At 36.2% G+C, this 15110-nt stretch overlaps 1 protein-coding gene across 2 annotated transcripts in view; it reads left to right on the top strand.

Annotated features, from left to right (window-relative positions):
- LOC106869497 (adenylyltransferase and sulfurtransferase MOCS3) overlaps positions 1–15110 on the top strand; it is a 32943-nt gene that overhangs the window by 8198 nt on the left and 9635 nt on the right. For both annotated transcript variants that reach the window (XM_014915261.3, XM_089359935.1), the window contains exons 5-9: positions 342–416; positions 2154–2271; positions 4433–4541; positions 8751–8813; positions 12029–12189. In XM_014915261.3, the coding sequence (XP_014770747.2) occupies positions 342–416; positions 2154–2271; positions 4433–4541; positions 8751–8813; positions 12029–12189 (526 nt within the window). The remainder of the gene's footprint in view (positions 1–341; positions 417–2153; positions 2272–4432; positions 4542–8750; positions 8814–12028; positions 12190–15110) is intronic.

Here is a 15110-nt window from a genome sequence, read left to right as displayed (position 1 = left end):
AGATGATTTTATATGTGTGTTTGTCTCCTTGTCTTGACATCATGCAACAGTTGTAAATAAGTGCCATTGTTACACAAGTGGTTTCTTTCATTTCCAAGTTGCTGTGAAAGCATGTTGTGATCATGAGGAGAAAGTATATCTTTGCTTGGAAACCAGTCATGACTGGTAACAGGAAAGACATCTGACTTTCGAAAATCTGCCTCAACAAATTGCATCTGACCCATGCAAACAAGTAAAGTGGACATTAAAAAGCAATGATGATGGTTATAACATTGATGTGACTGTATACTGGTGTTTTGTTTATTGATTTGAGTTTTTCACAAATTTTTCTCCTTTGTTAGACTAAATTCCAGTGTACAGTATATACCATACCATTTACAGTTGACCAGCAGCAACGCCATTGAGATAATTCAACAGTATCCTTTTACTGCTTCTATACTCTGGTGGATCATTTGACTGAATAATAATAATAATGTGATCAATTAATTGTCTGACAATAGTTAAATTTGTGTTAGAAAAAAGAAGTTGACTACAATGAATTATGCAGTGTGAAAGAAAAAAAAACAGTATTTGACCAGACAAATAGACAATAAGACTGACTGACAAACATGCTAGCAGAAATTCACACATATATACGTGTGTGTGTATTCGAAATCAAAGCTAGGCAAATTTAGGTGAGTAGAATCACACACTTTGCTTCCAGGCACATGTTAGTTTCATTAAGTGAATGAATGTGTGAAAGGTAGTTGTTTGACTTGCTAAAACAAATAACACCATCTTAAAGAAGGGATGACACTTGGCATAATGTACTCCTGAACATACTTGTGTGAAAATAGAAAGAATAGTCACAGTTGAAAATACTTTGTCCATAGATCTACTGGCCAGAACTAAATAACAACATGTCGTTTTAATATTTTAACACGTATTTTAGTATTTAATCAACATGGATTGAATGAATCTGCCAACTCTGACATATCTATTCCATATGTACCAAAAGTGAAATGAAATTGATGTTTATTTTACAGCCTTAGGTAATGTACTTTTACTAAGGTATCCATGTCAAGGTTTGACCTTCTGATCATCGCTTCAGCAGCTTAACATGTTTTAGCTTAGTTGTCATGGGAGGACTTCTAATCTCTTCCCATTCATACTAGTTAGCACCATGGTGTGGCATTTAAGGTATTCAATTAAATTCTTAGCTGGAACTATTTTCTTTGTTTTTTTTTAAGCCCTTGCATTAGTATTCCAGCTTCCACATTTGTAAAAAACCTCAAGTTTCACATTTGTTATTATTAGTATTAAAATGAAGGCAGTGAGTTGGCTGAATTATTAGTGTGTCAGACAAAATACTTAGTATTTCTCCTGATTTTTTTAATGTTCTGAGTTCAAACACTACAAAAGGCACCTTTGTCTCTCATCCTTTCAAGTTCAATAAAAATACCAATCAGGTACTGGGGTAGACATAATCAACTATCCCTCCTCTCACTAAAAACTGCTGGCCTTGTACTATAATTTGAAAATATCAGTATTAAAATGTAATATCTAGTAGTACATTATCTACCTTTAATCGGACCTCAATACCTCAACTATACATGTTAAAACATCAAAAGGATTGGAATGAGTTCTTCAGTACTCTGGTGTTAATCAAATAAATATCAGTAATATATTGGGATCAATTTGAATTACTATATCCCCTTTTCTTGTGTTGATGTAAAGAATAGTTTTGGCTTCACAACTATGGTTTTGGATTTAATCTCGCTACTCTACACCTTGAAGTGTTTAAATATCTTCTTCCATAGCTGTAAGTCAACCAAAATCTTGTGAGTGTAATTTGTTTGGTAGAAATTTTATGGATGCCTGACAGAGGGACTGTACCGGTTCTTAGATAGACAGTAGTTTTAACACATTGCCTTGATTAATACCAGCACCTGATTATTGGGTACTTTTAACAGAATCAGTTCTGTTGTCAGCATTCAGACCAGAGAATAACTTCTTTGCTTACAATCCCAAAGGACCTGAAAAATATCATGGGTGCAGTCCTTCTAACTAACCTATGAAAAAAATGACTAAAGTTTTCTATTCATATCATAAATTGTTATTCACATTGCTCTGTCAAACCATCCTATTATTCTGCTCTCCTTAACTTATCTGTGTTATGACATTGTGATAGATGCCTCTGACAATGTTGCCACACGATACCTTGTTAATGATACGTGTGTCATCATTGGCAAGCCTCTGGTTTCTGGTAGTGCTCTGCGATTTGAAGGACAGGTGAGTATATTCTTCAATCTATTTCAAGACACTTGTTTTATTTGCTTTAGGGTTTTTATTTTTGTATTACTTGAGAAATTCGTATAAAATTTAAATTTGAAAAATGTGTCAAGGCAACTTTGAAAAGGGGAAAATTTATCAAGAACACTAATAACATTAAATAATACACAAATTTAAAAAATTAGGAGCAAACGTAGAAATACTTAGGACTCAATGTACTAAACAAGGTACAACAGAAACACATGAAAGATTAGGAAGGAATATTATAGACATGTTAATAATTACTGCAGAGTTAAATGCAAATAAAAGGTTATAGGCATCAATACTCTAAATGACGCACTAATAAGCTGCAGTTATAATATTCTCAACTGAATGTTAAACGAACAAGCTGGACTGGACAGAAAAACTAGTAAAACAATGACTGCATTTAGAATACACCACCCAAAATCTGACTCATGTATTTATTACAAATACAGGTAGGTAGGAGCCTTACACATTTATTAGGTCATCAAGTATGAAATTTGTTGTAAGGTATATGGCAAACTTTGACAGCTGCTCATTTTGCACCATTATATTTTGACAATCTTTATTTTTTGTTAGAAAGCTGACACATCTATTTCTTTATTCTAACTCATTTTGCATTTTATAAAGTATTCATAAATCGTTTTTTGCTATTTTTTGTTAAGAGATGGATAAGTCGGAAATTTGTACAGTTTTAAAATTTGAGTTCTTTCTTGGAAATACAGCATCACAGACAGCTCGGAATATTAATGGAGTGTTTCATTCTAGTGTTATTACACTGTAGACAGTATCAAATAGGTTTGCAAAATTTCGTTCTGGTAACTTTGACCCCACAAATGAGCAACGCAACTGACCAGAAACAAAGGTAGATAATGATGAGCTGAAAGCTACTGTCGAGTCAGATCCATCTCAAAGTGTCCATGAATTATCGTTGCTGTTTGGTGTTAGCAAACAATATTAACTCACCTAATTCAAATCGGTAAAGTGAAAAAGTTGGATAAGTGGGTTCCACATGAACTCAAGGAAAATCAGAAACATCAACGTTTGGAAACCTGCATTATGCTACTTTCTCGTCACAAAAATGAATCATATTCGAATCGAATTGTAACGTGATGAGAAATGGATCCAATACAACAACTGCAAACATTCAGCACAATAGTTGGAGAAAGACAAGCCACCAAAACATAGTATAAAAAGCAAAATTCATCAAAAAGAAGCTGATGGTGTGTGTTTGGTGGTCTGATGCAAGTGTGATCCATTATGATTTCAATAAACTTGGCTCATCAATCACAGTCGAAGTATACTGCAGACCGAATGATGCAGAAACTTACAAAAAAACAGCCTAGATTTGTCAACAGATCCACTCCTATTTTATTGCAAGACAACGCCAGACTACACATCGCAAAAATGACATTGGCAAAACTACAGGAGTTGGAGTTGGAAGTTCTCCATCATCCACCAAACTCACCTGATTTTGCCCCCACTGACTACCACTTCTTCCAGAATTTGGATAAATTTTTGATAGGAAAAAATTTTATTCCGACAATGCTGTAAAACAGGCCTTCCAAGATTTTATTGACTCTATATTGCCAGGCTTTTACAGTTCCAGGCTGGACAAACTACCGCTGAAATGGCAAAAGTGTATTGGCAATATTGGTGCATACTTTGATGAATAAAACTATTCCTTGTATTTATAAAACATTAGCAAACTTTTTTTTCTTTTCTACAAATTTCATACTTGACGACCTAATGAAAAGAAACTTGAGTGCAACAATGGCAGTGTTAATGAAATTAAAACTACATTTATAATAGCGACAGTGGAAGTTATAATGCAGGTTGTGATAATGGACATGTAGTAGTGAGAGGAATTAACATTACTGTTGATGATTATGGTTATAATAGGATCACATATTTAAAAGATAAAAATACAAAGCAGAATATTTTTTATCTTCATTAAGTGTCAATACATTATGAGCATGTTTTTCCTCTCTTATTAAATCTATTTTATTTATATTAAAGATTAAAAAAATCCCTTCTTTACATAAAACTTACTAATTGATAATCTACTAAGTTAACTTTAGAGTTAAAGATAAACAAATCAAAGCTTGATTGGCATTCATAGTTTTATTTTGTTTTACAGTTGACTGTTTACAACTATGATGGAGGTCCCTGTTACCGCTGTCTCTTCCCTCAGCCTCCTTTACCAGAAACAGTAACTAACTGCTCAGATGGAGGGGTTTTGGGCGTGAGTAAGTAGTTATATTTAATGTATATTATTATTTGGCAAAATTGTTAGAACATCAGACAAAAAGCTTTGCAGTATATTTTATCACTCTTTACATTCTGAATTCAAGTCTCACCATGGTCAACTTTGGGTTTCCTCATTTTGGGAGCCAATAAAATAAGTACCAGTTAAGTACTGGGTTGATTGCTGGTCTTGTGCCTAAATAAAAAAAAAAGAACATTATTATTATTATTGTTAAGGTGGCAAACTGGTAGAATCATTAGCATGCCAGACAAAGTGCTTAGTGGCAGTTTGTCTAACTTTACTTTCTGAGTTCAAATTTCACTGAGGTCAACTTTTCCTTTCATCCTCTTGAGGTAAATAAAATAAATACAGGTAAAGCACAGGTCTATGTAATTGATTTTCTACTCCCCACAAAACTGCTGTCCTTGTGCCAAAATTAGAAAGAATTATTATTGTTAATAGTGGTGGGTGACAGAATCATCAGATCATCAAACAAATACCTTTCAGTATTTGTTCTGGCTCTTCATATTTTGGGTTCAAATCCCACTGAAGTCAACTTTGCCTTTCATCTTTTCAGAGCGGATAAAATAATAAAGTACCAGTCAAATTCATAGATTGATTTGACTAACCTCTTCCCCTAAAATTACTGGTCTTGTACCTTAATTAGAAACAATTATGAAAGCAGTAGATTGACAGGATCGTTAGAGCATCAGACAAAATACCTTGTGGTTTTTCTTCCAGCTCTTTACATTTTGATTTCAAATTCTGCCAACATTTACTATGCCTTCCCTCTGAGTTTGATAAAATAAAGTACCAGTCAAGTCCCAGGGATGATGGTATTGACTAAATCCCTCTACTTAAAATTGTTGGCTTTGTGCACAGACAGTACATTGGCAGAATCATTAGAGTGTCAGACAAAATGCCTTTTATCTCTCCAATGATGGTAACTACTAAACCACTCCTTTTGAAATTTTTGTAATGATACAAAACTAAATGTATTTAGTTTCACATTGTTAAATACCCTGTCATGGATAAAAGGTGGACAGCTCAGTGGCTAGGGGGAACAGCAGTCAAATAGACAACCAACCTCACTGCATCACGTTATTGGAGTGTTTGTATGTCACAATATGGTAGCAGCAATGGGATCTATTCAAGTAATTTCAGTGCCGCATTGACTGCCGTCTGGAGAGCATACCTGAACTATTATTGCCATCACCACCAGTGTTGTTACAACATTCTGTTGTTATTGTTTGTTTCTATAGAAGGAGTGTTGTTGTTACTGCTGCTACTGTTGTTGTTTGTTGACAAGCTGTGGTTTACACTTGTACAGTTACTGCTGCTGCTATTACTGCCACCAATATTACTGGTATTTTGACTATTACTACTTCTGACATTGCCAGTGTTTTCTTTATCAGGAGACATGACCACAGCTGGATCTGAGATAAAAGCAGTTGATAAACGTTTGGATGGTGTTTCCGATGCGGGCCTTGTAGGTTGCTCACAGTGAATTGTCTGTGTAACATGGTTGACACTCAACTCTACCATCGGCAGTTGTCCTTTCTTCCCAGCCATCACAAAGTTCATTGGGGTCATTTAGTACAACTGGCTGAATAGAAGGTGTGTCAATGGCAGCAGGGGCTGTACTATCTTTGTCTCTGGATATAAGGCTTATGATAATCTGCATTTCTTTTCTGCAATTCCAGCCGTTGAAAGCCAGTGTCTTTCAACTGTTGGAAGTGATTTGTATACATCCAAAGAAGCCAGTGCCTTGTGTCTTTTGGATCTTTTTATGGTTCCAAATACTTATGGTAACAGAATCTTCTTGGCCGATACATAAACCATAATGTTGGTTTCATTTAGGATCAAGAGTATTTTTACAAAGTTCTGTTGAGTGGCACTGCCCTGAACCATCAACATTTATTTTGGCAAAAGGATCTGGTAACCTAAAGAAATATTTTTTAGCTAGGTTTTTAGAACAGAGAACTGTAAATCTGACTTTCATAGAGCAATTGTGTCCATTACTAGCCATCATAGTGGAGAAAATCCATAGAGAACATATCCTTCCTTCCTCACTATACTACTGCGCGTGGTGGTGATCGCAGAAAAACCCCTTCTTCGAGCACCACCCTGACTACAAAGGATGCTCCAGAAAATTCAGGGATATGGTTTCAAAATCAAATACTGCCCAAGGCATACCATGACATTGGCTGACACCCTCTCTCGCCTCTCAAGCCATGAAGACAATGAAGACATTGACCTGGACTTGAGAGTATATGGAATCAAATTGACTGCAAGACAAATCCACCAATCTGAATTTGACCTTGTCAATTTTTCCATCAACAAACGTTACCAACTGCATGAGTTCACCAGCAGAGATTCTACTTTGGCTACACTGATGGAAACAATCACCTATGGGTGACCAGACAACATCAAACAAGTCCCAGATGATATAAAGACATACTGGTCTTTTTGAGATGAATTGGTTGTAGAAGATGGAATCATCTTCGAAGGGACACAAATGTTGATACCTCCTCCTCTACAACATGACATTCTAGTACAGCTCATGAAGGTGTCTATTGGACAAACATCAATAAAGACATCGAAGAAATGTGCAGATCCTGTCAAATATGCCAAGAATTTGCAACTGCCAACAACAAAGAACTACTGATGACATTTCCAGTGCACCATGGAAAAAACTAGGAACAGATCTATTTGATATCAACAGCAAAACTTATCTGCTCATTTGTGACTACTTCTCCAAATTTCCAATTGTGACTCACCTCAGCGAAACCACAAGCAAAGCAGTCACAGAGGAATTCAAAAAGACTATGTCTCTCTTCAGCAGACCTGATGAAATTTTCAGCGGCAATGGTCCTCAATATACCGGAAAACCATTTCAACAATTCACACAAATGGGGAATTCAACACACTACATCATCACCAAGGTATCCCCAATCAAATGGATTCATAGAGAGAAGGTACAGACAATTAAAAAGACAATCCAAAAATGTGAACAAAGCAAAGAAGACATAAACAATACATTGTTGAATCTAAGAGCCACACCATTTAATTCAAAGATTCTGTCACCTGCTGAGATCCTATTGGGCAGACCGATCGCAACACTTGTGCTATTACACTGGAGCTATTGTCTGAAACTCAAAGACAGAGAAAACTTCTTGAAGGAAAGAAAATACAAATGAAAACAGCATATGGCCAGCACGCAAAGATGGAATTACCTCTATTGCACAAAGGACAAGCTGTATGAGTCCTTGACAAAAACAACAAATGTTGGATATCTGGAGAAATAGCAAGACAATGTAAAGAACCAAAGTCTTACTTTGTGAAAACAACACATGGAGATTTGCAGAGAAACAGAAGAGAACTGAGAGATACTGGGATAGGCATAGACAGACAATATGAACAGACCACTCAGATGGAAACACCTGCCAGATCACCCAACAACATAGAGACAGTCAGCCATCCAGCAGACCCTACAAACTCCATGGAACATGCTACTCAACTTGACTCAAGGAAAGAAATCACACATACTCCTCCTGATAACAACACAGAAACACAAAATAATGGCTAGATGCAGGAGAAGTGCTCAATGCCAACCCCCAAAAGAATTACAAGATTAGGCAGAACAGTGAAAACACCGGAACACTACAAAAATTTTGTACCATAAAACTGTTCATATTATTTGAAGTGCATGTTGCGAATTGCTCTTGCAACAAAACAGTTTTTTTTTTCTTTCTTTGAGGGAAAAGAAACCCTATTTTCATTTGTCAGTTTTATTAGTCTGGGAATTGCTTAAAGAAAAGGTGGATGTTGTAATGATACAGAACTAAATGTACTTAGTTTCACATTGTTATATACGCTGTTGCTGATAAAAGGTGGTCAGCTCAGTGACTGGGGGAACAGCAGTCGAATAAACATCCAACCACTCTGCATTACGTTATTGGACTACTTGTATGGCACAATAGAAATTGCTGGCCTTCTGCCTAAATTAGAAACCATTATTATTATTGATTTGCTGGTTTAATGTTGAGTGAAGTATTGTAAGGGTTGCTAGCACTATCCATTTCATTTATTATATATCATCTGCCAAAATAGGGGGAAAAAAATGAACATTAAAGCAACATTAACGACAGTAGTCATTAATGATAATGATAATTACTGATATAATGATGATAATGCTATCTTTTTTCAGTTCCTGGAATTATTGGATGTTTACAGGCCTTAGAAGTCATCAAAATTGCTTGTGGTTTACAGTGTATCCTTCAAATGACAGCTGATAATTGTATTTTGTCTGATCTATATCAGTATTTTTTTTTGCTTTAGGAGCTATTGACAGTTTGGTAAAGTCTAGAAAATGCAAATATTGATACATTAGTTTTATGTCCATTTTTTCCATAGTTGCTTGGGTTGGATGAATATGTTATCTGAGGCATTGTTTTACAGCCAGATGCCCTTCCTGATACAAACCTTTATTTGTTTTTTGAATAAGACATATCTTATTCTACATGGTTTCAAAGGCTCGATGTGATTGGATGATTTGTTGACAAGAAAAATTGACATCACACCTGCTGCATTGTACAAGCAATCACAGGTGTAAAACACACATGCTCACACACACATGCATATATGTAAATATACAATGGATGAAATGCATAAGAAACTCCGACAACAACAGCCAGCATTGGTCAGTAGAAAAGGACCAATTCTTCTCCACAACAATGCTCAGCCACATGCTGCACAACTTACCCTGCAGAAGTTGAATGAATTGGGCTACGGAACTCTACCTCATCCGCCATACTCACCAGACCTCTCACCTACCGACTACCACTTTTTCAAGCATCCCGACGACTTCCTGCATAACAAATGCTTTAAAAACCAAGACAATGCCAAACACGCCTTCAACGACTTCATCGCTACCAGAATGCAGTATTTTTACGCTACTGGCATAAATAAACTTGTTTCGCGTTGACAAAAGTGTGTTGATTCTGATGGTGTTTATTTCGATTAATAAAGTTTTGTTTGAGCCGAGATATGTGCATCTGAATTTAAAGGTTAAAAACCGCAAGAACTTTCTTGACAACCTAATACAATACTTCAGATATCATCTGAAGAGCAAGATAGGGCTGGAGAAGAAAATCCTGTCACGAAGTGTGTTTGAGGAAAGATGGAAGGCTGTATTAAGAAAGTTGGGTGCTAGTAACCCTAATTAATCTGCATTGGGAGAAAAAAAAAAAAGGAGGTAGCTGCTGAGCCATTAAGGCAACTGGGCATAATCCCCTCCACAAAAGGGGAAAAAAAAGACTATTTAATATAAAATTCATCTCTTCATTAAAATTTTCAAATAAGGTTCATTTGAACTTGCATTAACTTCATTTGTATGTGTTGCCTGTGCTGTACCATCTATATGTGACATTATTGTCTTAATAAAAAATTCAGGTAGCAAGCGATGCTACTCCAGACTGATGATGAGCAATGACTCTGAAACTAGTCTCTGGATGCTGGGTGGAGGTGCTTATCTTCACTTTGAAAACATAAGGACACAGAAAATGTGTCAAGTCCGACAGGAAACGGTGTTTCCTAGGGCTAAATAACAGCATTCTTCTCCTTTTATGGGACTGTCACATTAAGTTGACAATATACTATCACTTTAGTCTTTTCTTCTATTCCTTACTAAATGTCTTTCCCTCTTCTTCATTGTTAAAAGTAAAGAGCTAGAAAAGATCAATCGTATTTCAGTATAATTGTCATTGTAAATGACTGAGGTTTTCCTTTCTCTGTCTCTATTGCCTCATTCCTTTTCTCTATGGTTAAGAGAGTGAAGGTGTGTGGCTCAGTGGTTAGGGATATTCAGCCCATGGTCGTAAAGTCATGAGTGCAATTCTCTGTGGTGTGCTGTGTTTTTGAGCAAATTACTCTACTTCACCTTGCTGCAGTCCACTCAGCTGGCAAAACTGAGTTGTAGCTGTAATTCAAAGGGGCAAGCCTTGTCACATTATGTGTGATGCTGAGCTGAATCTCCCTGAGAACTACCTTATGGTATGCATGTCTATGGAGTACTCAGCCACTTGCACGTTAATTTTATGAGCAGACTGTTCCATTGATCAGATAAAAAGGAGCCTTGTCATCGTAACTGATGGAATGCCATTTTTTAAAAAAGAGTGAAAGGAAAGGAAATGTTTCATATCGTAAGGCAAAAACATCATGTGTTTAGTATAAGCAGTGAAAGCTAAGACAAAATAATTGTTATTCCATCATGTAATCACCCTTGACTCTCACTCAGTTTGATAATAACAGCCTGCGCATCAGTGTTTATCTGGGGGCTTGGCCTCCAGATCTGTGAGACCCACAAATGCTGCTGTTAGGACCTGATTAACACTCATGGTGACCCTAATGACTAAAAGGATTTTCCTGCCCCTGTATAAGATCTTTTTCCGTTTTCTTCCAACAACTTGATGGTTTACCTTGCTCCAGTCCACTCAGCTGGCCAAAATGAGTTGTTCTGTGCGAGGCTGAATCTCTGATAACTATGGTAATGATATGCATATCTGTGGAGTACTCTGCCACTTGTGAGTTAATTTTATCCTCATGTGGTAATGAAAAGTGAAAGTGACATCCAGTATTTGCTGTAGTTATTTGTCTTTGAGTTAACAATGCGTGTATGTATCTATGTATCAACTTTTCTTTTGATCTATGTATCTATTGTCTCTCTCATTTCCTGTGTCCCTCCTCTCTTCTGCTTTAATTTAACAATGTGTGTATGTATCTATGTATCAACTTTTCTTTTGATCTATGTATCTACTGTCTCTCTCATTTCCTCTGTGTCCCTCCTCTCTCCTGCTTTAATTTATCAATGTGTGTATGTATCTATGTATCAACTTTTCTTTCAATTTATGTATCTACTTTTCTTGCGATGTGATAAACATTTAAAAACAAAATGAACGCTGTCATCACTCACTGTCTCTTTCACTCTCTCTTTCTTTCTCTCACTCTCTCTCTCTCATTCAGTCTTTCTCTCTCATTCTCTCTTACTTCTTCTCTGAAACATTTAAAAACACAAAACGAACACCGTTACCATTTACTGTTTCTCTCACTCTCTCTCTTTCTCTCTTACTGCCTTTCTCTTGCTTTGCCACTCACTTCTTCCTCTGAAGTAAGTGTGACACACACCACAGGTCCATACGTACAAAAAGAACAAGTTGGCATATTAATATTATTGATAAGACAGAATGATACAAAAATTTCACTTAGAAAGTTTAAGTCATTCAGTGTTTATGATAGATGACATTAGTGCTATAGTATCAAACCCAGAAATGTGTTTGAAAAACATACTGTTTGACCACATATCCACACTTTCATCCTTTTTTGCCTTTTATAATTAATTTCCTGTACTTGTCACATATTTGCATAAATTTGCAAACACAAAGACAACTGTAATATAGTAAATGCATTATGCCTTAACAATAGATTTAGCTTCACTGAAACAGCACTTACTTCTGTTTGATGGTATGGATTGCTCGTTTCACAAAGTAAAACTTCGTCCAAGTCAAAAGAACTGCATTGCTTGTGGAGATGGGTCAAAACCAAAGCTGATAGACTACGAACAGTTTTGTGGCTCTCAATCAAATGATAAGGTAGGTTTTTATAATGTAGCTATTCTTCCTTTCAGAAAATTTACCATTATTCTCTAGAACAGAAAATGCAAAAAAACAACCTTAATTGTTTAATGAAATATTTTTTTGCATTAAGGTTGTTTTTGTTATTGGTTGTTATAAACTGTTCAACAGTGTGTGTATGTGTCTGATGATAAATAATGTCTTCATGAGCTCTGGATTCAATACTGTTGTAGTGAGACCTAGAATAAAAATCTCACAGTTTTAGTTACCAGTACAAGACCACACTCATGCCAGGTGATGTTTTCTGGTTATCAACCAATCAGCTAGCAGAAATATCATGCCATATAGAACATTAGGTTCCTGTGCTTTTGTAGTTATAAAAGTAGAAGCTGACTAGATCAAAGAGCAGCCCTTTGAAGCATAAGCAACTAGCCTTTACAACATCAAGTTTTTCTTTGCTGAAATTCAACCTGGAGTTTGCCTCTGACATGATACTAATAATTTTATCCATAACTTAATTACAGCTATGTCCAATTATAGCCTTCTACAGTACACTATTGGCAACTACTGGGAAACTTTTATGTATAAATGTAAATATTGTAAATGACTTCAATAACAATAAAATGTATTTCAACAAATTTCACATTTGGTTTATTATGTAACAACATATGGCTAATACCAATCAACAATGACCCATATACCAAGTGCAACACTGTTATACTGATGAGAGATAAATTCATTCAATGAAAAAATATTCACACAACATGAGCCAGGGATGGTACCGCCATATGTTATATGACCTTCTAGAAAGAGCAGTCAAATCTCCCTTAAATTACACTCTGCCATTTTAAAAAAGGAAGAACACATTGGGATAATGTGGTTGTAAATATACTTTGCTGAAGTAAAGATGGGATTGTAACATCTGGAACATCTTTGATTGTAGGACTACTCAATCGGAGCTGTAACGCTAAACAACATTCACAGAACATTTCCTGAAGAACATGTACTTATTCCTGGAAACTAGGTTAACTGAGGCAGCTTTTGTTATGCAGGTGACCAAATTACTGGTGGAAGTGTTTTAAAGCATAGTTCCAGAATAAGAACAGAGTGGACAAAGTTTAGCACACTATTACCTCTGCTAGCAGCAAAGATTGATGGACAGATTTACGATGATAGTTTGTGAAGTGCAATGATGCATTGTAGACAAAGACCTTGAATGCAGAGGATTAATGAAAGCTGAAAAGAAATGAGTCAAGCATGCTGTACTGGATGTAGAATGTTAGTTTGCATAAGTGATGGAACACAAATGAGCTGAGGGTGAGTGGAAAACTGGATGCAAGAGGAATCAAATGTCATGTGCAATAGAAAAGACTACACTGATGCCTATGGGGGATGTCCATTGTATAAAAGAATGCTGAATGCTCCAAATAGATGGAATCTGTGGAAGAGAGAAACCAAAGAAGACATTGGACAAAGTAGTGAAGACTAGTATCGAGAAGTAGAACCTCATAAGGGAGATGACAGGGGTCTGTGACTTGTGAAATGCTGTGCTACAGTGGAAATACCTAACTTGCGAGCCAGGAAAATTACATGTAAAAATGATGGTAGTAGTCATGGAGATTAGGATTGTAAGGTGGGTTGCTCATTACTATTAAGTTCATATTGAGTTTGCATTTACCACTCTCACTCTGTCTTCATTACTTCCTCATCTTTCATTCACCCTTCTATCAATGTGTCTCTCTTCTATCACTTTGCTCTTCCATCACATTATCTGTGTAATGTGGGATGACATCAAATTGAATTTGTTGATCTTTTGCCAGTCATTGCTCTCCTGCTGTTTCTCTCATTACTCCCTTATTGTTCATGGATATCTTGTCTCCAGCAAAGTTAAAGAGTCTGTTCTAGCTTTGTTTCCAACAAGACAATCTCTCTAGTCCTTTCTACTGTATGTTGTCTCTTTTCATTCATCATTCACTTTATAGTGTGCACAGTCTCCAATCATAATGCTTATGCTGTTTCTATTCAATCCATTTGTCATCATCATGTACTCTTTACTCTCTCTCTCTCTTTCTCCCTCTCATTCATATAACTCTGGTCCACTTCCATTACTCTTCTCCTATCACCCATTTGGTCATGTTGCTTCTATCCAATCTCTTTACAAACGACAGTCATGTAGCTATCAACCACTCCCTTGCTTTCTCCTTTATCATCCTCTTGCTTCTATTCTTTCATTCCTCCACTCTGACTCTTTTCCCATCAGTTGTGTGGGAAAGAAAGGAATGAGTGTATGAAGATAATTAAGGGAAGAGAGAAACCAGATTACAGAGAACTCTAGTATTGCTGGGAATGAAACAACCTAGTTAATGCTGGTGTCACAATAAATTGCACCCAATACACTCAGTAAAGTAATTGGTGAATGAGTGGTGGCAATGTAGGCAGTGAGGATTCAAGTCTTGCTGGGGACACAACAGAATGCACTCAGTACACTCTCTAAATGGATTGACAAATGAATGAAGACATAATAAAGTTAGAAAGGACTTGAAAGATTGCCTCATCAGAAACAAGGCTAGAGAATGCTCTTTAGAATTGCCAGGGACAAGGCACTCGCTCTAAGGCGAGTATATGTTGAGCAGTTGTGTAAGAAGCTTACTAATTGTTGGTAGTTGTGGTGGCAGTAGTTTTTGTAGCTATATATGACTAATATGAAGAAAGAAATACTTTTTTAAGTTTCTTTCTTTGAGTAAAATCTTTACATGAAGACTGTTGTCAGCAAAGAAAGATATAGGAGAATGTATGCAATGTCGAATGCCTCTAGTTGAAATATATACATGTCTAAATATAGCACATACATGTTTATGCATATAAAGCCATAAAATCAAAATTCCTCTCTTGATGATCCTGGAGATTAAACATAAGCATGAGTGATTTCACATTGCCTT

The sequence above is a fragment of the Octopus bimaculoides genome, chromosome 11 (genome assembly GCF_046866305.1).
Source record: "Octopus bimaculoides isolate indiv1 chromosome 11, ASM4686630v1, whole genome shotgun sequence".
NCBI classification, from domain to species: Eukaryota; Metazoa; Mollusca; class Cephalopoda; order Octopoda; family Octopodidae; genus Octopus; species Octopus bimaculoides.
The sequence above is the reverse complement of the archived record's forward strand: the minus strand, read 5'-3'. Positions and strand labels throughout refer to the sequence as shown.